This window comes from Cyrtonyx montezumae, unplaced genomic scaffold (genome assembly GCF_038088225.1).
Source record: "Cyrtonyx montezumae isolate F1298 unplaced genomic scaffold, pur_monq_1.0 scaffold_2, whole genome shotgun sequence".
Classification (NCBI taxonomy): domain Eukaryota; kingdom Metazoa; phylum Chordata; class Aves; order Galliformes; family Odontophoridae; genus Cyrtonyx; species Cyrtonyx montezumae.
In genome coordinates, this window is record NW_027071936.1 from 1,709,587 (window position 1) to 1,734,483 (window position 24,897).

Consider the following 24,897-nt stretch of genomic DNA (forward strand, 5'->3'; position numbering starts at 1 on the left):
GGCACTGCTGTTGCAGAAACAACTTGGCCAGGATGGAGCAAGCAGAGGCAGAATCGAGCCTGCTCAGAAAAGTCATGGCAATGATGCAGAGCACATCTGTCACAAAGAATTATCCTGAGTACTGAAACATGCACTGCAGCTACAAAGCCCCAGAAAGCTTTCATATCTGTTAACAGCCTAGAATGTACAGGGACTCAAGAATGCAGCTGTAGTTGTTAAAGGACATAATTTACTTCAGAACTCACATGAAAGTTACTTCAACCTTCCTTTGTCCAGGTCAGATTATTGCAGCTTCCAGAGGTGCAACAACTCTACTCCCAGCTTACTTAGTGCACAAATTAGCTTAAATAATGAATGCTTTACACAAGTATTTGCAATGTTAACATATTAAATTGACAGTATGTCCTCAGATTGCAAGAAAATTCATTTTTATAAGTTGCTGTCGTCTTACCTGAACATTTAAATGAGATCCTAAGAAGCAGAGGTTACACAGTTTGCCAAATTACACAGCTGGACTGCATCAGAACATAGCAAGTAAGGAAACATTTGGTACCTGTAAACATGGCATGGAAGTAGGGGCTGCAGGCAGCCAGCACAACTCTGTGTGCTGCTATTTCCATGTCTTCAGCTACTATTGTCACATCACACAGCAGGTTTTGGCTGTTTAGAGAGAGCAGAGAAAGTCATTTCACATATGTGAACCACAACAGAACAGCAAGAAATAACACACAACTTCTCCTTCCAGGCCCTCAAAAGAGGCAGGCATACGATGCTGATAAAGCACTGTCTTTAAACATGTTAAAAAATGGCAGGGCTGTTACTCAGAAGGGGTACAGGTGGTGCTTGGGAATACACAGCTCTCCAAAAAAAATAAATAACCAACTGAATTGTGATTTCCTCCACAGATAAGCTTCCTGCGCTGAATAACTGAAATTTACATCAGCCCAATTTTAAAACCTTCTCATTGTAGGCTAGGCTTCTTCAAATAGCTGCAGTGAAAATAAATAAAGACTCGGATATACATGAGCACTAAAAAAAAACGAGGTAAGAAATAAGATTTCACAGATAGCACAGAATCCAAAAAACTCAGTGGTGATGCCTATGTCACATTTCACTGGAAACTCAGACTATTTAACTGGTCAAAATCACCTAATTATCTCCTTATTATCTGCTTTCCAAGTATTTATTGTATAAACAGTAGCAATTGTTATTCTAATCAAGCTACTTTACAATTTACTGCGTTTAATTGATCTCTTGCTGGATTTTTTTTTTTAACTTCATTGCATCCATCTGCATTCTCAACCTTTGCAATTTCATCCCTCTCCTATCACACTAATACAGTATCTCTTCAGAGCCATTTGTGGCACAAATATTTCCAACACAGCTCACAGCTATTGGCTTTAACTGGAGGTGGTATATCCCGCACAAAGCATACTTCTCATGATTTAATTTTCCTCAAAAGAAAGAAAAACAAACAACAGCTGAAGCCTACATTCTCCCAGCATCTATGTAACCAAAGTCACAAGCACCTTTTCTTCCCTTCCTATTTCAGCACTCACTCTGTAGAAGCAGCATAGAAATGACATAATGCAGAGTCAGGGTAACAAATAACAAGGGATGAAGGAAACACTAATGCCTTACCAGCACAAATTCCTCAAGGAAAGAACTAGAGCTGTGTGGCATCTAGATTGACCTTATTTACGTATCAAACATACTGAGAATATTTATTCACCCTTCCAGAACATAAATGGCAATTAAAAGGTAGACCTTTCAACAGTCCCCAGAATAGGGTCACAAAGATGATCAGAGGGTCAGAACACCTCACCAACAAAGACAGGCTGAGGAATTTGAGTCTGTTCAGCCTGGGGCAGAGAAGGCTCTGGGGAAACCTCACTGTGGCCTTTGCTGAAGGAAGACTAAAAGAAAGCTGGAGAGTGACTCATTGCTAGGGAGTACAGCAATAGGACAAGGGGAACAAGGACGGTAATGGCTTTAAACTAAAACTGGGGAGATTTAGATTAGATATTAGGAGGAAATTAATTACTCAGAGGGTGGTGAGCACTGGCACAGCTTTCCAAAGAAGCCATTGGTGTCCCATCCCTAGAGGTATTAAAGCCGAGGTTGAATGGGGCCCTGGGCAGTCTGATCCACAGGGTGGCAGCCCTGCCCACACAGAGATTGAGAACTAGATTATCTTTAAAGGTCCCTTTCCAACAAAGCCATTCCATGTTTCTTTGGTAGCCTGCAACCACTGTAACTGCTCAGCCTCTGCAACCATGCAATCTCTTTGATGGGTGGCCTCCACAAGGCTTGCTTTCTTCAGGTTGTGGTCAAAAACCTCAGCAGCCACAACTAACTTTTGTGGTCACATTCCCCTTTCAGCTCAATATCTACAGCAACTATCTAAATCTCTTCATCATGTGTAACACTACAACACAATGCAAAGCACCATGGTAATAATGGGATGGCAAATAAGTACAAGCCCAGAAGCAGCAGATGCAGAAATGAAGGAAAAGAGCTGCTTACCTTTAGAAGGCCACAGGTGGGCAGGGATCTCCAGCAAGATGCCCTCACCTGCACTATTAACCCTGAAATGAGGGCTGGGAATGGGTGGATCCTGGCTCCAGCCCTTCTGGTTGATCAGATACATTGCATGCACCTGAGCTCCCCTGGGTTAGCCCTCCCTGCCTTCCCACCAGCTGCTCCATCACTGCTTCAGGCCCTGACTGAGCATTACATTGATATAGTGATTTAAGATAGCCCCAATACATCAGCTGCCTGGAGCTGTATCAGGTAACTGCTACTTTTGCTACTTTAAGCAGAAAAACTACACTAACTATCAAAGAAACAAGCTTACCAACTAACATCCTGTGGCTCCCACCGCAACTCAACACACTCCTGTCAGGAAGGCACTTCAGAAAAGCTTGCTTTCTGAATCAACACTATAACAATTTCCTCCCACAGAGTGACTGAACAAACAGCCACTGTGGTCAACAAAATCAGAAGTTTTTACTTGATTAATACTAGATCTTAATTTAGAGTAACGGAGCATGAAACATACCTAAAATATATCAGCTTATTATTTCAAACTGCAATAAATGCAGAAAGAAACACAATCTTCTCAGCATTCTACAAGGTGTACATGGCTTAAACAGTAAACCTTGCTGCAACAATCACCTTACACGATAAGAAACAAAGTCAGGGTTTGCAAGGTAACGCTCCTGTTCAAAATTCAACTATTTATATATCTAAGAAAATTGTTCAAATTGCTTCTACAGCAATCCCAATTTGAGTAACCATGGAAACCAAAGTCTATTCTGAAAATAATCCGTGGTCTTCAGCAATGCATTCTGCTGGAAGACCACTTACACTTCACTTGCTACAAAACTCAGGAAAGGTTTCTTACTGCTGCAACTGCTGTATTCCAAGATTCACTTTGGGAAGCTGGTCTTCATCTAAACTCTTATCCTATTGTCTACCTTAATACACTATCAGTTGCTGTTGTTGTTACAAGGTAAAGCTCCTCCAGCTTTTAATCTCATATGGGAAATAGCAAGGGGCTACAGGATTTTTACACACTCCAGTATCCCCTGCCAGAGAAACGTTCTCTTTAATTTCTCTATTGTTGTTGTTAGCTATAAAGCTGAATTACTGCCAGTGAGAGTTGTGAGTCCTAATTACCAGAGCTCAGTTGTGAGATCTAATTACCAGCTGTCACACTTCTCAACACCATCTCACCTTCTCGTATGCAGAAAATAAATCAATCTGGGTGCTAAGAGCAGCGTTAGCACCATCCCTCCAGTTCTGCTGCAACCAATGGCACTATCACACAAGGCCTTACAAAAGATTATCTAAGCATCTTTCAATATTTGATTTGGGAGTTCATAACTTGCTCCCAGTGGGTGTGCAGAAGATACCTAGGAAAAGGAAGCCTACTATCAGTTGGTTTTACCTTCGTTAGGCTGCGACCTATGTCTCCAGCTTACAAAAGTTATTTTTCCAGCTTACAGACCTCTACAAAAAAATCAACAGCAGATATAGAAAGAGCTTCAGCCTCAATTAATAAGTCACTTTTAATCTACGCAGGATCAGCATAAAAGACACATCTGTGCTGTTTCATTAAATACATCCTGTACACATTTTTCAAGCCTCACAAACCTAGTTCCAATTAACTTAGGAAGAGTAGAAACACACCACACCCATCACAGCTACCATCACTTGACTATTATTCCACTGTCACTTCATTGTATATATAGCCTTTCTCATCAGCTACATTTCACCAAGTCTGTTCCACTCTTAGAACTTCACCAACACAAATGAGACTAAATCCATTTTACAGACTGCAGGCAGGCGTAGACAGTGAATTAATACCTTCTTAACTCATTCATAACTTTGAAAGCTTTCTTCATGTGCCACGGATTCACTGTAACAGGACAGTGAATTTCAGTGTTATCATCTTTCAGATCCAAAGGCTTCTGATGGCAAAGTTTGGTGCATCTGGAAAAAAATATAGTCAGAATATTAAAAGAAAAAAAAAAAGCATTTAGAAAGTTAAAAAGTTAATATCCCTTCTCCCTCATACTATCGCTCTGTTTTTGCCACCTTCATCCTTAGGAGAGTATGAATGGGACTTGCACTTCACTTTATTCTTTACTTCAGACTACTTCTGTTCCCCTTTTACAAACAGTATATGGTGGAAAGGGAAGGATGTAAGAGGCAATCAGGGCTAACAATAAGCTCTGCTGTGAAGAACACAAACATCCTAGAATACCCCTAATACATTCTGAAATAAAGATAGAAGTTCAGTAACTTCTAGTCTACCACCAATACAGGCTGATGGCAGAATGTTCCCTCTGTTTGGTTTCTCAAAGCCTTCACCACCTGCAAAAACAAAGCTGAGCTCTATATGGCCACTGGAATTTTGCTTGCTGCTTCACACAGCTTCCAGGTCATCTCCTCTGACAGGAATGCCACATCACGACCACTAAAATTCTTCAGGTTTTCCCTAGCAGAATGGCTCTGCTTACCCAATTCAGTGTACCAAAATGCAAAGGTGATCAGAGTCCTAGTTCTTCTTACTTCCAAAAACAGCCCCAATATTGCAAGAGGAAAAACATAACAGGGTGAAAAATCACTAGCTCTGCCTACAATTAACTCTTAATGTAGGAGATACCTAAGTTCTAGATACTAAGTTCTGTAGGAAAATGATTACAAAGAATAGTGCAAATGGCCATGGCATTTTTCAATCCAAGTTAATCAGTTTGGTGCTTACGATCACAATGCAAATTACCTTATTAACCTGCTTAATAAATACTTAGCATCAACAATGAGTCCACCTATACTATCATAACTTTATTCCAATCACAAAATAAGCAAAAGATATTTGGCATTACAGTAGTGCTGGGGCCACCAACCCTGGTGCATCAGAGGTTGGATTTCCAGGTGAAAATCTGACTTACCTGCTTTGAGCAAGAATTGTCTGAGCACATGCATCGGCCTCCAGAATTCCAACCACTCTTACCACAGAATCATTTGATTTGGAAGAGACCCTTAAAGGTCATCTATTCCAACTCCCTTGCAATGAACAGGGACATGTACATTTGATCAGAGCTCTGTCCAGCCTGCTCCACAACGTCTCCATCCACCACACCTTTGGGCAATCTGTTCCAGTGCTTCTCTATCATTATTGCAAAAAAAGGCCTTATATCCTACTTAAAAGGTCTACTCTTTTAGTTTGAAAGCCTTTCCCCTCATCCTATTACTTTGATAAAGAGTCTACTCCCTTTCTTCTTGCAGCCCTCCTCCCCTTTGGATGCTGACAGGCCGCTCTCAGGTCACCTCGCAGCTTTCTCTTCTCTGGGGTGAAAAGGCCCAGTTCTGTCAGCCTGTCCTCTTAGGGAAGATGTTACATCCGTGGGATCACTTCTGTGGATGTGCTCCAACAGGTCCACGCAGGTCTCTCCTACACCGTGATTCCACATCTGGATGCTCTTCTACTCTACCTAAAGGCTTTCACTGGGGCGCATTTAAAGGAGTTTAGGAGCAAGCGTCACAGGCAATAAAGGGAAGATTTTAACTTGCAGCTCTGCACCCCATAACGCCAAGTAGCAGCAAGCTCTGCTTCTCAGCATTCAAAAACAAGCTACAAAACCTTCGGAGCAAATGAGCACGGAGCCGCACCAGGCAGCAGAGCTCTGCTCCGCTCCTTTACACCATCACTCCTCCGACGAGGATACAAGCAACGTCCCAAACCGGCGACCCCAGCTCAAAGCACGGCCGACTAACGGGATCCCCGCCGGGCCGACATCACCAGGCCCGCGTCACCTCCATCCCAAGCACAGAGCGATGGGGACGGCGCAAAAACACACCGCTAAAAGCCCCACAGGCACGCAGCGCCGGGCCCGCCCGCCCGCATCCCGCAGCGCTCACCGCATCCCCACGCTCCCCACCCCCGCTCACACGGGCGGCAGCAGCATCTCCATGGCGGCTCCGCTCTGCCTTCCTCCGGGTAACGCGGGCGCCGCGCGCTGCCGCCAGCACCATGCCAGCCGCTGCCGGGTGCCGGCTGTGCCCGCCGGAGCCCCGCCGACCTCCGGCCCGCCGCCGCTGCCCGTTTCCGGGGCCCCGCCCGCCGGAGGGCCGGGCCGCAGCGCGCAGCCGCAGTAGAGCCAGTAGAACTCTACCCGCCTTGCGGCCGGAGGCGCGAATGCTGTTGGCTTGTATTTCTCGATCTGTACGCTCTCCTGAAGCCCCTTCCGACGCCGGCAACCTTGCGGTTCTTAGCTCCATCATCTAATGAGCCTAGTTTCTGATTACAGCTAATCCAGCGTTAAAACTGAACGCGTTTTTAATGGAGAGGCTTTGTCACTCTCTGCAGACGTCGGTTTTCTTGGGAAATGGAATTTTAGTTTCCTTCTCGAGGCCTCTCTGTTGATGTTCGGTTTGGGAGAGCTTAAAAAAGAAAATTAAACGCGAGCTCCACAGGGAGGCATTTCTAAAGGAGAGCGTCACTGCTCTCAGTGCTGTTTATGAAGCCTGGGTTTTGCACGTGTTGAATTTGTCTCAACAGATCTGCTGCTGAATTGTGTTGGAAAAGATGAGCTGCTCGTTAAAAATTAGAAAAAAAACAGCAGTCAGCTTCAAAGGGAGTAGCTGTAGGTCTGCATGCGTGAGCAGCATCCCTGTGTGCCTGCTCCCCACAGCCGCCCATGTCTGAGCCCATCACTTCTGCCCGTGGGAGGTGCTGGTCACCATCCCATCACACATTCAGGTTTCTGAATCTCAGGGTAAACTTCTGCAGGTATTTCTTACCCGGTGCAGGGAACCTGCTTTGGCAGGGGGGTTGGACTCGATGATCTCTAGAGGTCCCTTGCAAGCCCTACAGTCTTGTGATCCTATGATTCTTCATAAGGCAAGCCCCCTAACTCTTAGCAATCTCTGAGACCTATGAGAATCTAACTGGTAATACACCCCAGGGCACTGAGGGATCCAGGGTGTTGATCGTGAAGTCATTGTAAACTTGTCTGGTTGCTTTTGCACACTACTTCCATATAGGTCCTGCAGGCACACAGACAGCTGCGGCTTCTGCCACTTATTATTGTGACAGAGTGACAAAATAATATTCATTTCTAAGTGAACATTAAGCCTTCCCAAACTCCAACTTCTATCATTTTGTTCCAGTGTTATTTTGGCTTTTGAGCCAGATGTCTGATGCTAGCTCAAGTAACTTTTTGGTGCAGAACATCCAAAGCAGGTTGGGAATGGGAAATAAGAGTTTGCAAAGCAGCTGCTATCAAAAATGAATTGTACTGTTACCAAAGTTAGTTATGACCAAATGGAAATAAAAATATTTAAGTCCTTTGAAGCATTATTCCTCTTCTCAAGTAATTGCATCAAGTATGATACATACTTAAGTGACTGCTAAGTATTTATCCTGTGGATTTCCTGGTGCTTATGGTAATTATGATAAAAATGAGTAGTTAGGAACTCGGTTTTCAGGGTTTGGACATGATGTCATTCGCTAAAAGAGACTTGATATAGCATTTGTCTAGTAAACAGGCTTTAAATACTCCAATCTTGGCTTTGGAAAAGAGAGTCAATGGTAAGAAGCTTCTGACTTCTGAGCAATGGATGAGTTAGGTACTGGTGATCAGTGCTGAACTTGGTAAATAACACATTTGTTTTAGTGTCATGGAGCAGAGAATGTCCTAGTGCAAGAAAGCATTATGAGGAAGCAAGGGTAGGACATGGCTTTGATTCATATTGGTACTGCAAAGTAGCCAGGCCCAAAGTGAGCATCAGTATGAGCAAATCTGAGGCCCAGTGCTGCAGAAGTTTGGATTTCACATAGCGTATCTGAGATATCCATGACAGAGGTGGCCCAGGCTCTCGGTCTCATGCCTGTAGGCTTGAGTTGCATCTTCTGCATTGGATGAAGCAGTCATGGCTCTGTGCTCAGTGCATTCATTTCACTCAAACACCAGAAAGCTCATCAAAAGATATTACTTTCAACTTGTAGCCGTGTGATCATGTAGATACGGTGCAAAGGCAGCAGCAGGAAATCGCAGCAGGGATTTCCAAACAGAAGCACCCAGCACCAGCCTCAACTTAATTCAGGCAAAGCTGATGTGGAAATCCACCCACGAACACAGTTATGCTATACTGAAATGAGTTCTGTACGGTTTTTGTGTATAGCGCACACACACACACAGAAGGCTTTTCAACATCCAGTTCTTAGCAAATGACATATCATGTGGATAATCATGTGGATAAGCATGACCCTTAGGGTAGCCTTCCTGTTTTAGAAACCATTGCAGAGATTCTTTTTTCCTGATCATTTTGCTTTAAAAAAATATATATGTATATATATATATTATTATGTTTGTTGATACTTGTTTATCATGTCAAAACGTTATTTTGCTGTAGAATGAAGCAAAATAGTTTTCTACATAGATATTAGCTGTATAGTATTTTACTTAGCTGATGCAAGTCCATCAAAGCCAGAATACTTCTGCTCTGTGACAATTATTCTCCATTTGAACAGCAATGTTGTAAAGTAGTCCTAAGCAATCAACTATCACACAGCTTTTTCGAGAAGAAAACACATACAGCTAATGGAAGAAATGAAATTACGGTTCAATCAATTATCATACTGCCATCTAGTGCTTACTGAATGTACAACTGTACAAAGGAAGCATTAATTTCACTGAAGCATGAAGGCATAGAGTACCCCGAACTGGAATGGGCCTGCAAAGTCCAAACCATAGCTGCACACAGAATTCAAATTCAAAGTCTGAGTGTGTTGTGTAACCAGTTCTTGCACTGGTGACTGCTGCCCAGGGGAACCAGTTCTGTGCCCTCTCACTTTCAGTAGCCTGTGCTTCCTATGGTTGGCCTACATCAAAAGAAGAGTTAAGCAATTTCAGCTTTGAAGTAGCATAGAATCACAGACTTGTAGGGGTTGGAAGGGACCTCTAGAGATCATCGAGTCCAACCCCCCTGCCAAAGCAGCTCCCCAGACCAGGTTGCACAGGTAGGTGTCCAGGCGGGTCTTGAACGTCTTCAGAGAAGGAGACTCCACAACAGAATATGCTGAAAGAATTAATTTGAAATCTTATCATTTCACACACACATAAATAAGCCTGAAGGACCAGTACATGAGGAGCCTACTCGAGGGACACTATCTAAACCCAAATATTTCCAGAAGTAGCTCTGCCTTTCCCTTTCCATACATACTTCAGGTATATGCTTGTCCAACTGTGATAGCGTTAGTACAGTATAAGAAAAGATGTGATTTTGAAACATCTGAAGAAAGTGACAACGTTCGTAGTCCAGAATTACTTTATGTTGAGTAAACTCCTTGCCCTGCAGAGTTGTATCCCTTATCAAACCTCTGTTTATTTGCTCTCAAAGGCAGATGAAAATTTGGTAGAATAAAGAAAGCAAGAGTACTCATCCTTTCCTTCACAGCTCTTTCATTCAGTGTTGCATTTTGCCCTTTTTCTCACGTGCATTAAGCAGTCCAAATGGTCTTTCCATAGAGCTAATAACTTTTATCTTCCTATTTTCATCGGGACTCCTTTATAACCGTACAGGACGTTTTGCTATGTGGTCTGTACTGATAAAATGGAGTTATCCTCTGGCTGCAGTAAGCCTTCAGCTTTCAAATGTGTGAATTAATCGGGGAAGGACTGGAAGGGTTTTTATTAAAACCGGTGCTATGCCCTTCTCTTCAAATAGCTTGCATTGAAAGGCCACTGAAGTTTTCATGGGTATCATGCTTACAAAGCCAAAGCTTCGTAGCAATTGGCGGGGTTTGATCGCACGCTTTACACCACATATAAACAGTCCCACAGAAAGCCTGCAGGAAACGTACAGCTTGCACTATATGAAAATCAGGAGCTATACGTGGAGAGAAAGGTTCCTTTTTCACATGTATTCAACAGTAAACTGTTTTTTGTTTGGTTGGTTGGTTATGTTGTTGTTTTTTTAATCTGCATAGGATTTTAAGTGACTCACAGGAGCTAAAAATAAACAAGTACCTGTGAAGCATCTATAATATTATAGATTTTCTATATAGAAAATACGCTTCACTTACTGCACCACGACTGTCAGCCAGGGCTGCTAAAACCAATTCACACCCATACAATTGTCTCTTCTGTTATCTTTACCTTCCGTTCCTCATTTGGTTTTCTATTCCTTGTACGATATGTCACAAGCCCATGTTCTCAGAGCAGGCTGTTTTTACACAGCGCTGAAAGCGGTGTAAGTACTAATTGTACCTGCGGCATGAATAAGAAACAGCAGCGATAATTACACCTCATAGCTTGACGTGAAAGGGCTGTGACTGTAATGCTGTTTCCATTCATGCCACGCTTGAAATAAAGCTGAGACAAAGAAAAGTAGGTATTAGGCCTCCCTGTGAAAGTCAGTGCCCAAATATTGTAATCGTTACTGACGTGGAAAAGGTTATGCCTACGCGTAGGATTTAATCCTGGGTTTCTCATGTAGTTTTCCATAAAGGCAAATAAACGCGTCGCAGCACAGAACTGTTGGGCCACACTCTTATCTTTTCCCCTTAGCTGTAGTACAGGCTGTAAGATGTAATACATCCATTGTAGGCTCCCTAGCACTGACCTGCAAGTCGGGCACCCTAAAGCGACAATATACGCGGTATTTGTCAGACGGTGGCTGTGAATGAAAGCGAAAGCAGCTCAGCAGCACCAGACGCCGCTATCGGTGGTTGTATGTGTTTGTAACCAGAAAGAGCTCGTTAGCCAGCGCTCATTTGTCTCCTTGCTAATTTGAACGCTCCCGCCCCATCCCTGCGCTGCGGAGGGGCGGGGCCCGGGCCCGGGCCTGCGCATGGGGGAACGGCAGCTTAAGAGCGAGTGGGGGAGGCGGGCAGGGCCGCGCAGATGGCGGTGGGACGGCAGCCCCGGGACCTGGAGAACGTGAGCGGGGCCGGGGCTGAGTGAGGGTGCTCGGGAGCGGGGTGGGGGCTCCGCGCGGGGCGGAGCTCCGCTTGTGGTTGTTTCGCTTTTCCTTTCTTCCCGCCCTTCCCCGCTGTGGGGAGCGAGGCGTGCGCCGTCGGGGTGCGGCCGTGCTGGGGGTTTGCTCAGCCCTGGCTGCGTGCTGCTGAGCTCGTCCTGCGGGTGCTGTGTGTGTGTGTGTGTGTGTGCGGGGAGAGGCCTGCTCTTGGTGTGTGCTGACTGCTTTGGTGCCGATAGGCGTGGTTTTAGCGGGTCTTCATTGAGCCAAGCCCTCAGCTGCCCCGGTTAGGGTGCTTTCCCCATCGGGCAGGAGGAGTTGCCTTGCCTAGGGCTCGCTGCGGTGAGCTGCTGGCTCCGCTGCTGTGCCTGAGGCAGGATGGAGGGGAGATAGCTTTGCATGTGTCCTGTGTGCTTTCTTCCAGTCCAAAGCCGCTCACATGCTCGCAGAATTTTAAGGGGCCTCTGGAGCTCATCGAGTTCCTGGCACGGTGTAACAGGGATGTGAGGAGTTGCTGTACTGCTGCGTTTTATCTTAGTAATATATAAAGAGCAGTAGTGTTTCTAGATGCTTCAGACCTGCTGTTAAAAGTCATTGTAGCAGGTGAGTATTTCAGCGAGGGTTGTTTTAACCAAAGGCTGTGATAAATAGAAGCTTGAAAGGACTCAGATGGGGAAGCCTTGCTCGCAGCCTCTGGTTACCTAAGTATGGCAATTGCTGTCCTAAACTGAATGCTGGCTGAAGTAAGCCCAGATGACTGCTTCCTTTGCTGTGGGCAGCTGCCTGTAGATGAAACAACATGAGTGAGTCCATCTCTTCCTATTGTGTCTTATTAAATGGTTTTTATCTCAGCCCACAAGTTCTACTTTGTTTTTTATTCCTTGTCCACAAGGGAAGACTTCTTTTCCCTTCCACCCGTGTTTAGCTTCTCCTTATACTTTCTCTTAAAAAAGAGAAAAGCAGCAGAAGTATTTCAGGAGGATAACTTGGCTGAGATACCTGAGGTGGAATTGGAGTCAGAGAAACCCCAGTACTTGCCAGCACCGTGACTGGGAAGGGCTGTATGTTCTCTGGTTCTCACTGGTAATGTCTTGCCTAGCCCTTTGTGGCATCTTTTTCCTGCACTGATTCTTCATCCTTGCCTGGATTTGATTTGAACCATTGCTGCAGGCATTTTGTTGCTTTGGTAGCGTTGGTGGCTGCAATGCTTGGAACTGAGGTTATGTGTTACTGGTGGATTACAGTAGTTTATTTGCCTGTAACTCTACTTTCTCAAATGTGTCAATAACAGTCTTAGAGCCATCCTCATGTATTTTATACAGGTACTGTAAGACTAAGCTCTGTTAAAACTGGGAGTGATGCCAGGAGGTAGACTCACGTCATGTTCCTCTGGGTTTGAATTTGCTTAGAACATAAGAGCACGTATCTTGAGATACTCACCCTGTTCTCTTTTTTCTGTCGCTGAAGCTAACAGGAAGTCGTTGCAACTTCTTCACTTGTAGAGCTTACTTGTTTTTACTTCTTCCTCTGCTGCAGGGCTCCTTGGAAGTAACACAGAGTTTAGAAGATGAAGCTCTGTTGGATGCACCACTTATTTCATCTCCTACGCTGTATTCTCAACTAAGGCCGAGGTTTCATGCTATCCCAGTCGTTCTCCTTGCCAACTTGCTGTTGCTGCTGCATGTAAGTTTAAGCAGCATATCTTCCTTATGAAAGCGTACTATCTTCATTCTGAAGCGTCACGCTTTGCTTAAACAGAGTTTTATTCTGTTTACTTGAACATGCAGTTCTTCCCAGCCGAGTGGAAACTTATTGCCAGTGTGTTTTCATGAAGTATGACATAGCAAGTGATCTACTTTGATTCCATTCGTGCTAACCTGCTACGGCACACCTATTTTTGAGGGGTTGAGGGGAAGCTGTTTTAAATAGTAGGTGTTCTACACTGTTGCAGGTGCACTTGTGCTGCAGTTTTATTAGGGAAGATATAGGCCTGAACTAAATGTCACGGGGGAGACTTAGTGTTTTTTTTATCATAGTTACTGAGCATGTCAAGTTGGACTAATTACTGGGTTTTTGCATGGTAGTGAGTGGAGGGGTGAAGGAATCCAGATGTCATTTTGATCTTAAGAGGAAATTCAAATGCTACTGTAATGACTTAATGCCATTAATACAGACTTAGAGGTGGCATGCTTGTCAAGTGTGAAAACACTGAGAAATCATTAAATCATAAATGACAAAAATTCTATCATCACTCCTATGCTAAGCATTCTACTCTGGAATTTCAAACATTGCTGGTCCTGTTATGTGGCATGAAAATTTAGGCAGTATTTATGTTATAAAAAATAAACCTACAGTGTTCTGTGGGGATTTAACATATATATGCCTCAGATTATCTGCACTTGATGCTCTGCCTTCTAATTGGCCAGAGGGTTGCATATGGTGGAAGCTTAGGGAGAAACCTAGAAGACAAGGAAACTTATGATATAATTTCACTAGCCTGGTCACTTTGAAATAAAAGAGAATAAACTGATAGTAATCCCTCCAGGGTTTTTTGCACAGTATTAGTAATTCACAGTGTGAGGTAGAAAGTTGTTCTGCTTCCTTTTCTGTCAGCCTGGAGATGGCATTTTAGAAGGTTAGTAATCTCTGATGAGAATCAGATTCTTTTACTTAGAGATTAGGGTAACTGGAATTGCATTGGGTGGGGAATACTGGAGATAGTGGTGGCTCTCAACTCTGCAGTCAGGAGTATGTTACTCAAGTTACACGTGGGTTGTGGTAAGTGTTTAATGTTTGTACCTTATCCCAACTTGAGTGAAATAAATTCAGAGACAAATGCATAATACGTTGCCTTAATCTTACTTTATTTTTTATAGCTGACTGCTGACTCTGGGTTTTTTCCGTTTTTGTCTCTCCTTCAGGTTGCTTTTGTTGTTCTAGCATTTTTAGCTGCTGTTTTTTGTTCTTACCCCAATCCAAATCAGGATAAATGCCCTGGAAACTACACTCACCCATTTAAAGTGCAGACAGTCATAATAATTGCCAAGGTAATCCTGTGGGTTCTGCACGTGTTTTTTGAACGCTACATCCACCACCACCACAGCAGAGCCAGAAGCAGAGGCTACTTCTTGATATATCGATCAACAAGGCATCTCAAAAGGCTTCCTCTGGTGATACACTCTACAGGTGAAGTGGCTTCTTTTATATGAAACTGACTTGGCTTTTTATAAAGCCTTACATTCTGATGTGATAAAGGCCTGGACAGTTACGTAGTGTGTATCATATATTGTGAGCTTGACAAATGCTCATAGTGAAGTTTATTTTTAAAGGCTGTTTTAATCAGATGGACTGTTGTCACTTGCCAGATGTCTGCTGTGAAGAACTCTTTATAGTTCAAGAAAGCCCAGTGATTGAAGTGCACAAATCTAGTGGTGTGTTTGGCTGCTAGTGATGTTCATCTGCATGCTGATTAGTCTAGTTGGGTAAGACTGCTAATCCATCCAAGACGTGTACTGTGTTTTTCAAGCTTAGTATTCCAAGTAAAAACAGATGCATCAACTGTTGGTCAATAAATGTCTGAAATGAGTAGCTGGGAAGAGTGGTAGCTTTCACAGTATGGTTTTCTAGGCTGTAACTCTTCTGAGTAACTGGGCTAGAAACTCCTCATCAGCCCTGTGACGTGTGGCCCTACTGCACGTGAAACCATAGCTGTCGTTCCACCTAGGAAGTAAAAGATACATGTAAAAACCTTGTTTGAACGTGCAAAACTTCAGGCTGTGGCCACTAGAGAGAGCTCTGAAGGTGCTTTTGGCATGCACTTACAAGATAAAGAGTGCAGCGTGCTTAAGAATGTCTTGTAGTAGTTAAAGGGCTGTTTCTGCCTGTTGAACTGAGATGTAAGTATTAACCTCGACTCTTAGATGGAGCCAGTTTCTACCCTGCTTTACCAGCTGTGGGCAAGTGTAAATGTTTAGGTGTGATCAGTTCTGTGCTGTCAACTTCTGATGTAATTCATCTGTAGTTCAGGTGGCTAGCCCTAGAACCCTGACTGCCTGGTTATGCTAATTGCTGTTGATATACTGACAGTTAGTTGCCTAATGCAGGATAACATTACAGTCCTCAAGTCGTTTTAATGACTTGAAGTCATTTTAATGACTTTAAAGCTTTATTTGGACTGGCTGTGGCATTTGTACTTCCTGCATTCTGCATCAGATAATAAGCAGTGTATGAGAAGAGGGGCTTTATGGAACTCCAGATAATTTCTTAGGGCTGTAACTCAATGCTTATCCTCCTTAGTACCTGTGCTTATCTCAGTTTAAACTTCTTTAACCTGCAAGTATTAAAGTAACAGCTAGGCAACTAAAAACCTGTGCAAGCATCTCCTTTTGAAAGGATTAGTAGTCTTATTTTGTTAGGATGTACTTTTAAATACACTGATGTCTCCTGCTTGAAGGGAAGTGCCCTTTCATTTCAAACTGAGTGATATGGACCTCTTTGGTACTGAAAGAAAAAAATATTGAAGCAGTTCTTAAGATGGATAGTAGCAGCAAGGCTAGGAACTGTTTAAGTCAGTATATGCTGTATGTTAGGTTTTTCTCATCCAGTTCTTCACCCCCTTTAAGTCTTAAATAAGCATTTAAAGAAGAACCTCTACCATTACAGTCAGAAGGTGAAGTGAAACTTAGTTTTGCTGCCAGTAGTTGTAAGCTTGCACCACCTGTGTTAATGAAGTTAACCAGGCAGACAAGTATGAAGTGTTGCAGTCTAATGTGGGTCTCCAGGATGAGAGGCTAAGAACTTTTTCAGGGCTAAGGATTTAACGAGCTGTTGAAATGCTTATTTTCTAGGTAATGCAGCCCTGCTTTTGATTCTGTCGACCCAGCATTCCTTTCCTGATCACAGTAAAGTGTACCTGTATCTTACCTTGGGAGTCCTGGGCCTGGAGCTGATCAGTTCACTGACGTGCTTAGTGATTTACACAGGTGAGAGAAGAGTTTTGCCTTACAGAGTGTGGATTGCTATAATTGCTCCTGAACAGTCTTGTTTGCCCTCAGAGTAGTACACTCTGGGTGTCCCAAGATGATGAACTGAAACTGTAAATAGAAAATGGTTCCGTGCCTGTGGAAGAACCAAGTCAAACCTGGTACAAATGAGAAGGCTATCAGGCATGGTCTGGTTTCTAAGGTTTTGGCAAATGTAAGTGCTTAGCTTAAAGCTATAGATCCACTGAAGAGGCAGTGAAGCATTAATGTTGTGTGTGCTCAAACCTGAAGTAAAAGCCTTTTCCATGGCAGTCAATGTTTGTCTTAATTGGTAACTTTTTTTCTGTGGCTTTGTTATTACTGATTAATTTCAGGAGACTTAGAGGAGTGAAAGCTTTGTTGTAATGACACTGAGAAGTGCTGCTGAACACCTTGGTCAAACAGGAAGTAACACTTAGTTTTGATTCTTTTTGCAACAGTATTGAAATGAAAAAGCAGCAAGGTGTCCCAGCTCTGAGCTGCATGTCAACTGTGTGCCATGTGAGGCCTCCACATGTGTCTTTTCATCAGGCTTTCCCTTGAACTAACCAGCTTTCCTCACGTAGACTTCTAGTCCTGGAAGGAAACATGAGCATGGCAGTTGTAGAGAGCTATTCCAGGAATGCTGGGAGTCATCCCTTCTTAGCATAAGTGTACTTGCTTTACTGGGAAACTCGAGTAGAGATAAGCTACTAAACATCATTAGAACTTGAGGAGCTCCAGGGTAACAGTATTTATTACCCTGAGACCTCTTGGTGAGGTAGCATGGTGAGATTTGGGTCTCTTCCCTTAGTAAAACAGGGTAAGCTGCTATCAAGGTTAGTTTTGTTCTGGTTAGGTCTGAGAGTGGAGTTCTGTCAGAGCCCGATGCTCTGACACCAAGAGGGTTGTCTTCCTTAGCTTGTACTGCTGGAATTCCTAAAGTCATTACCAGTTTATACTAGGAAGTTGTGGGGTGTAATGTTCTTGTTTTTTGAGATGGGTGTGCTGGGGGGGAGGCTGGAGGAAAGCAGAGGAGGGACAGAACTGCAGTACAAGTAGAAACAAAGATGGTCTATTTTGGCAATAGTTACCTTGCTTCCACAGCAGTCTAAACTTCATTCTCTAAAACTTGACTGATGTACAAGGCAAGGGTTAATAATTACCTAACATTTGACTGAAGGTGGGGGGAGGCCTTTCTAATTACCTTAGATTGCTTTCTCTGGAGGTAGGTAGTTCAACTAGTTTTCCAATCCAAAGCATTCTGAGGGAAGCTGACAGACCACACATGCATCTGTGTGTGTGTAGTGGTTGATTTTTGAGGTAGTTTGTCTTTAACCTTTGGAGTGTGAAAATGTGTATTTCCTGAAGGGAATAGGTAAGTATTTGGTTAGATTTGAGTTTGTGTGTATATATGTTTGTCAGATATTTTTTCCCCTCTCAAAACAGCATGCTATGTGATAGAAAACACGAAGTGTCCTTTGTAGGATACTTCAAAGGCAGTCCTCTTGTCTGTTGGAGTGCCCCTTTATAGGGCAGACACTTAACAGATACTACTTACTGTTTTGTGACTGTGGCTCTGCAGCAATTCTGGGGAGTCTGAGTTCACTCTACCCTATGAACTCATGATCATCGACCCATTACTTGTATTGGTAGATGACCCCAAAACTCAGGGGGAGGGTAGTACCAGTGCATAAAGACTACCAGTCAGCTATGTGCATATATGTAGCTGTGAGACCCAGAGGTGAGGGTTCAAATCTACGTGGAAGTGCTGGTATTATTCTTATATAAATCTTTTGGGTGGAGTAGGTGTGCGTGGTAAAAAAAAAAAAACAAAAAAACATGGAGAGCTCTAAATGTAAGTTGAATTAAACTTAATTTCATTATTGATAGGGCAGGGAGTTGAACATGAAGCTTTGCTAAATATATGTACTTAATGACTTCTTCCATCTATCTAACATTGCATGAATAAGGCTAACATTCTCATAAACAAAGCATGTTGGAAATTCCTGGTCTATTCCTTTGTGGCTTTATTTGTGGAGGAATACAGTCATGGAAATAACTAACCTTTGAGCCTAACTTGTAGCTAACCTCTGGAGGGCCTTAGCATTGTTTTAGCAGGGTGCCCTGTAATAAACCTAACTACATTATTAACTTGTAGGAACAGCCTTTCTCTGCTGCTTTAGTGGAGATTTCTCATGCAGGTCAAGCTGAAATGGCTTTTGGGATGTTAAATGTATGGCTTCACAAGCAGCTGAACTACGTAGTTGGAAATGTGTAGTCTGGATCTCTTCAGTACATTCCCTTTCTTAACAGGGGCTGATATTTGGATAGCTTCAAGTATTTTCAGCCTCCTTCCAGAAATAACGCATGGTGTCTGCAGTTTCTCCCACCCCCACCTGTCTCCATTCCATTTCTATTCCATTTCTCTTAAACTTAATTCACAGGAGTGACTTGAGTTGTTTGTTTTTAATTAACATTGTGAAGCTTGCAATATAGGCTCACCAAGGTTGGAAAAGACCTCCATGGTCACTCAGCCCAGCAGTCTACCTACCACAAGTATTTCCCCAGTAAACCTCGTCTCTTAGTACAACATATGAACTTAACTTGGATGCCTCTGTGGATGGTGATTCAACCACCTCCCTGGGCAAGCTTTCCCCAGCTTCATTGCCCTTCTCTGGATGCTCTCCAGGGCCTCAATGTCTTTCCTTTAGTACATATCTATCATAGAACCACTCTGTTTTGTATCCTTAATCATTCTCTGTACCAAGTCTCCTGGTTCTGGAACAGGCAGACAAGCTGAAGCTTCACTGCAGGTGGTCTGGTTAAAATAGTAATTACAAAAGAGTTTGTAAAATAACTTGGGACCTAGATGCAATACTAGCATCAAAACTTACTACAGTTGTTTTTTTATTGCATGTTGCTTAATTTATGGCCTGAATTTAGACACAGTATCGCAGACAGTTGAGGTTTTTCCTTCCTTTAGGAGACAGAGTAAACTTTACAAATGCTAAGCAGGAATTTAAGCTTTCATGTTCAAGCCTTTGCTCATAGCCTTTGAGCAGCAGGACTGGAAGAATATGAAAGAATAATTTACAGTCAGAGTTGTGTTGGCGATGAGCGAATTCTGCTTTTGTTTCTTCCTCCCTGCTCTCAAAATTCCTGCATTTCCCTCGTCTCCTACTTATCTGTCACGGATTTGTTCTTAACTCAGTCTGGTGATAAAGCTTTTCTGCTGTTGCTGCTTTATAATTACTGTGTCCATTTGTATGTCTTATTTATTTTTAGTGAAAATAAGCAACTTCAATCGTGCGAAGCCAAGGCCTGATATAATTGAAGAAGAAAAGGTGTATACTTTCCCTAGCCACATCACCTCAGAAGTTGGATTTGGGTAATATGTCTTTACTAATCCTGTTACGTGTTCAGCTGTGGTAATGTTAGTCTATACAGGAATACTTGTGTAGTCTTGAATCTATCAACCACGATAGATGTGGGGAAAATATTTCTGGGAGGGATCACAGATTTAGGGCTGGTATTACACGTGCTCAGGTGAGAAATAATGGAGTTCTGTGCTTTTATATAGAAATGGCACTTTTTTATGCAGGGGCTATCAAACAGGAGACAGGAATTGATTGACCTTTTAAAGATGTTTGCATTCAGAATTGCAGCTTCTTCAAACAGTTCTTTCAGACAAGAAAACAAATTGTGGGCAACTGATGGATGAGAAAAGCTTGTTAGTTTTGTTCAGTTGCTGGCACAGTACAGCACGTTCTAGCAGGGGGGTTGAAATGTAATTCCAGTTCAGGACAGAGTTTTAAATGTGGATGGGCCAATTGAGAGCTAAGTTCTCACTGACTCAGAATAGTGAGCCACCCTTAACCTCACAAGCGCTGGGATTGGGTTTTTTGTGCCTGTGTGAACATCTGGTCACTAAAGGGAGCCTGCTGGTGGCTTAACAGAAAGCCAGAGCTAACCTGGATTTCCACATCAGAATTGTTCCAAACTCTCCAATGCAGTGTGACTTAATTTGATGTGGCTTACAGTACAAGCTGCAGAGCACAAGTGCAGACACGACTACTGCTTCAGCCCTCCCCTACATGTCACAGGTGTGGCCTGCTGATGCTTTCATGGAACTTGGAAGCAGAGTTTCAGGATACAGGAAGGATTTAGAGTTGCCTTGGTGTGTTGGTACAATGTCTGATTTATATCTTGATATATGCATTATGGCAAATGCATGGGGGAATTCACTCCTTTCTTGCTTAACTCTTCCCCTGAGAAATACTCAAGTGCTCAGAAGTTTGCAACAATGACCAGCAAAGGAAAAGACTCTGATCCCTTGATTAAAGAGTGTAAACTTCCTGTGAGAACCCATGACAAAATAGTTATTTTAATCCAGGCCTGTACAATTCTGACTCTTTCCTTTGAGTGCTAAGGTCTATTGAAAAGTGAATCCTGTTAGCCTTTGAGTTGACCTTCATTCTATGAATGCTTTATCAATATTGCAATCTCTGTGACCTAGCCTACTGACCAGGAGCTGTTCTGGTGCTGTAAGTTGGTAGTGCAGGTTAGGGGTAGGGTTGTAAACTTTGTCTAAAAGACTTGATTTTTTTTTTTTTGCCCCCGTAAGCTTAACCACAGTATTATTAGCTCAGGTTTGTGAAAGCTGAATAAGCAGCTTTGTACTGCTACAGTTCTGTAACTCCACAGCAGGAAGTATGGAACTCATGCTCACATAGCTCCAAGCTTAGCCAACCTTTTGTACTCCTTGCCCTCTATCCTATAAATGAGGTTAGGCATAAAGAAAGGGTGTTTTTCCCCCTTGAAAAGCAACATATTCAGAAGTTAAACTGAAGGAAGCAATTTATTACAGTATTGGTTAACAAACACTGACCTTTGTTATGTCAGAAAGCTGTTACATCTGAGTGAAACCTATATTCACTTTTGTTTTTTTCAAGGTCAAATTCAAGTTTAGAAGAGATAGTTGAGAAGCAAGGAGACGTAATAGAGTATCTTCAGCGCCACAATGCACTGCTCAGCAAGAGACTGTTGGCACTAACATCTCAGCAAATCAAAACTTAAAAACACTTTGGAAGACTGCTGCTGGAGCTCAGGAGGGAATACGGGGCAATAAAATATCCAGACAGATCTGCACAGATGACTCTTCAGTCTTCTTTCACGTTTTGAAACAGAACTTGAATCCCAAGTCCCTGCATATACTGTAAACCTGTGACAGCTGGACTTAAAGGTTTTTTTTTCCACATGAGCTTTGAGAAAATGTTCAGGAGCTTCAAGGATTTTTAATTCTTTAAAGGTTACAATTGGACTTGTGGTAATGGTGTAACTTCTTAACTTAAAGTACTTTCTAGAAGATACTTTTTTTTTTCTCAGATAAAAGCTAATTTGGCAGAGGATGCATCTCAGCTTACAGTACTGAATCTGGGATCTTGGGTGTACTCAGTCACTGAACTCCATTATTTCCAGTGTTAAAGGTGTTATTTACTCCATCCAGGATTATTGAGGTATACTTGCTGTCTAGATTTTTCTCCTTGGCCCTGTAAAGGAATGAAGTTGTCCCCAGTGCCAGCAGGAGTGTTTAGCATTCAGTTAGAAAAGGCAGAAGGCGAGGGTGATATCCTCAAATGTGTCGTTCCCCACATGAGATGTGGTGATATGATTAGTGACTTGAGCTGCTGCTCTGAGTGCTGGCTGTAGATAACAGTAAGGTGCCTTTAGGGCTGCTGACCATCCTCTCCTGTTACTGCAACTGTGTGTCAGCTAAGACAAAACAGCGTTCCTCCAGCCTGCCGAACTGAGGCACAAACAGCTGGAGTGCTCTCGTTGACCTTGTAAGCAGTTGGTGTTGAATGGGGTTTCAAGTTAGATGCTGTTGGAGATGCTACTGAAGTTGCACTTCTTGCTCTACGCTTCAGCGCTTCAAAAATGTCACTGTCTGAATTCAACAGCCAAAATGGGAATGTGTGGTGAAAATCAGCAGGAGGCAGAATGGCTTTCTGGAAGTGGGGAAGCAAGAGTTTTCAGTTTTGTTAGGATAGTTGTACTAGGAAAGCTGGTAAGAACCATTCTCTTCAGATACTTTGTCTGCCACTGTGGTCTAAGCATCATTTTAGAAGCAAATGTTTGTGGGGAGACAGAGTAATTACTGGTCAAAGCTGGGAGGAAGGTTCTCATGAGGAGTGGTCTTGTGGTTGAAAATGAGGGAAAGAAACATAAATAATCTATTTTTTTACTGGGACACAACTTCAGGAATAACTGTCTAGTATAATACGACTTCCATCTTTGTTATTGCAAGAGAAACAAACATTGATTTTGCTGCTATCTAACACTAAACTGTACCCCTTAATTGTTGTTGCTTTTCTTGAAAATAAAGCCACGATTTTATAGTAAACATAGAAGGGATATAAATGCTTTTGGTTTTAGAACTCAGGTCTCAATGTGACTGTGTGTACTGACTTAATGTAACTGCTATGGAAAGCAGTGAACTGTGACTGGAGTTCATGTACAATAAATATGACCAAGGAAAGGTGTGAGATGTCATTACTAATAACTCCGTGGAGTGTTGTGAGCAGTTGTAAAGTCTGTAAGTAGAATTAATGGGCACAGGTATGGTGAAGGGGAAATACGCTGTAGGAAAGTCTGCCTTAGAGCTTGCAACAGGGGAGATTGAAGTGAAGGAGCAGGAGGAGTTTCCATCCTTCAGGGTGCTATGCTGATCTCTGGTGCAGGTGAGCAGCTTCACCCTGTGGAAGGTCATCCTCCCTCAACAAGGATCCAGTTGAACAAAGGCAGACAGTGATCTGACCTTGAGGTAACTCCGGAGACATTCAAAAAGAGCAAGCATCATCAGCATTGGAATTTGTTAGGGGAATTTGTTAGGCTTCCAGGCATCTAAAGACAGGCTCCAACGTCTGTGCTGTCCAAGTGCACAAACGTTTTGCAAGCAGGGAAGATAAAGGCCATCTGCAGCAGTAAGAGATCAGCATGCTAATTGTGCTTGTCTGATGGTAGTCAGGTACTTGAAACTTATTTACTATGCTAATGCTGCTCCCGATTGACATTAATGCAAATCTTAGGTGACCCTTAACAAAATTTGGCTTTGTGTCTTCAGCTACTGAGGTATTTATAGCCCACGTACGTGGCGTGGCATAAGGGAAATATTTCCAGTCTTTATTCTTCCACAAATTTCCTTTCTTCATTTTGGAAAGGGAAGAAGTGAATTGTTTATTATTCTTTGGGAACAAACTAATTTGCCGTTTCTCACCGCAGCCTTAACGTTTACCTCTATTTCCTGTTGGCCCTATGGAGCTGCATGTAGGACAAGGCATGAGCTGTAAGCTTCAGGCACTCACGTTTTGGCTTTCAGAGCACTGGGACTGAAGAGACCCTCAGTCAGATCTTTGGGTTGTTAGATTCCACCTATGTAATCTCAGTTCTGGGTTTGAACGGACAGCAGCTTTCCTTTATGCACCCATCTGTGCCATGGAGGATTCAGCTGTTGTAGCACTGTGCCCAAACACTGCACGTGTCCTCACCTAGTGGCAGTGTCTCATGGGAACGTTTGGATTGTAAGACCCAGTACCCTGAGCTAAATGTGAATCTTGCTTATTCTGTATGCAGTGGCAATGCAGAGTCTGGAATGACTGTAGTGCTATGGTAATGTGTCATGTTGGAGTGTGCTGTGCTTTTGTTAAGCAGTGCTTCTCAAATAAGTTCTTCTTATGACTTTTACCATCATTTAGCTTCTTTATGATGATAGAAAACATGAGGGAAGAAAAATTGACAAGAAAAACTATTTATTTGTAAGCAATTCAGGAAGATAAACTTTTACATACGGATCCCATGTTGACTTACAGTAAAGCTAGCAAAAAAAGCCCCTTTATTTTCTTTAGGTGCACTGCCTTTGACATCTGAAGAGTAGCAATTCCAAACAGTGTACAAGAGGTTACTTAAAATGAAACGTTACTTGAAGTGCATGCTTTGTACAAGATATACAATCAGCTATAGCATATCAATATTTATATATTGAATACTGCTACCCATGTCGTTCTCAAAGAAACTTCTGTTACCGGCGTGCCTAATAAGAGCAGGCATTGAAGGTAACTGTAGAGACTGACTGTGGGCTGCATAGGACACTCGGGCGAGCACTGTATTTCTTTTTCCATTTCTCATACTTAAATTAGTGCAGCATCTTAAATCTGGACACGACTGAATTTCTGGTTTGTTGTAGTTCCCCTTCAAGAAGGGGCTGCCTGGTTTGACAGCCCAGTTTAAGGAGACAGATGATAGGCTTTGCACTAACAGCTCATTAAACAGCAGCACGGGCTTGACCTTAAGGCCTGACTTGGGAGACTCGAGTTATCAAGTTTTGCAGTAGGTTTTGCGTGACCTT

General features: G+C 42.9%; 2 protein-coding genes across 5 annotated transcripts in view; one reads left to right on the plus strand and one right to left on the minus strand.

The window, feature by feature from the left end:
• The window catches only part of KLHL2 (kelch like family member 2), a 45,390-nt gene extending 38,796 nt beyond the window's left edge, over positions 1–6,594 (minus strand). The window contains exons 1-3 of one of the 4 annotated variants that reach the window (XM_065736215.1): positions 6,450–6,594; positions 4,372–4,497; positions 554–660 (exon numbers count right to left, since the gene is read on the minus strand). In XM_065736215.1, the coding sequence (XP_065592287.1) occupies positions 554–660; positions 4,372–4,409 (145 nt within the window). In that variant the 5' untranslated portion in view covers positions 4,410–4,497; positions 6,450–6,594. Of the gene's footprint in view, positions 1–553; positions 661–4,371; positions 4,498–6,429 lie in introns of those variants that run through there. The other 3 variants (XM_065736212.1, XM_065736213.1, XM_065736214.1) reach the window with 3 other exon arrangements.
• A 4,823-nt stretch (positions 6,595–11,417) lies between these two features.
• On the plus strand, positions 11,418–21,735 carry TMEM192 (transmembrane protein 192). The gene is made up of 6 exons (XM_065736216.1): positions 11,418–11,453; positions 13,027–13,173; positions 14,412–14,676; positions 16,338–16,472; positions 19,779–19,881; positions 21,446–21,735. The coding sequence occupies exons 1-6, from the start codon at positions 11,418–11,420 to the stop codon at positions 21,567–21,569; spliced, it is 810 nt and encodes a 269-aa protein (XP_065592288.1). The 3' UTR covers positions 21,570–21,735.
• The last annotated feature ends 3,162 nt before the right edge of the window (positions 21,736–24,897 follow it).

Coding starts and splice junctions, on each gene's coding strand:
- TMEM192 (XM_065736216.1), top strand. CDS start 11,418: ATGGCGGTGGGACGGCAGCCCCGGGACCTGGAGAAC. Junction 13,174..14,411: donor ACTTGCTGTTGCTGCTGCAT/GTAAGTTTAAGC, acceptor TCTCTCCTTCAG/GTTGCTTTTGTTGTTCTAGC. Junction 14,677..16,337: donor TCTGGTGATACACTCTACAG/GTGAAGTGGCTT, acceptor CTTATTTTCTAG/GTAATGCAGCCCTGCTTTTG.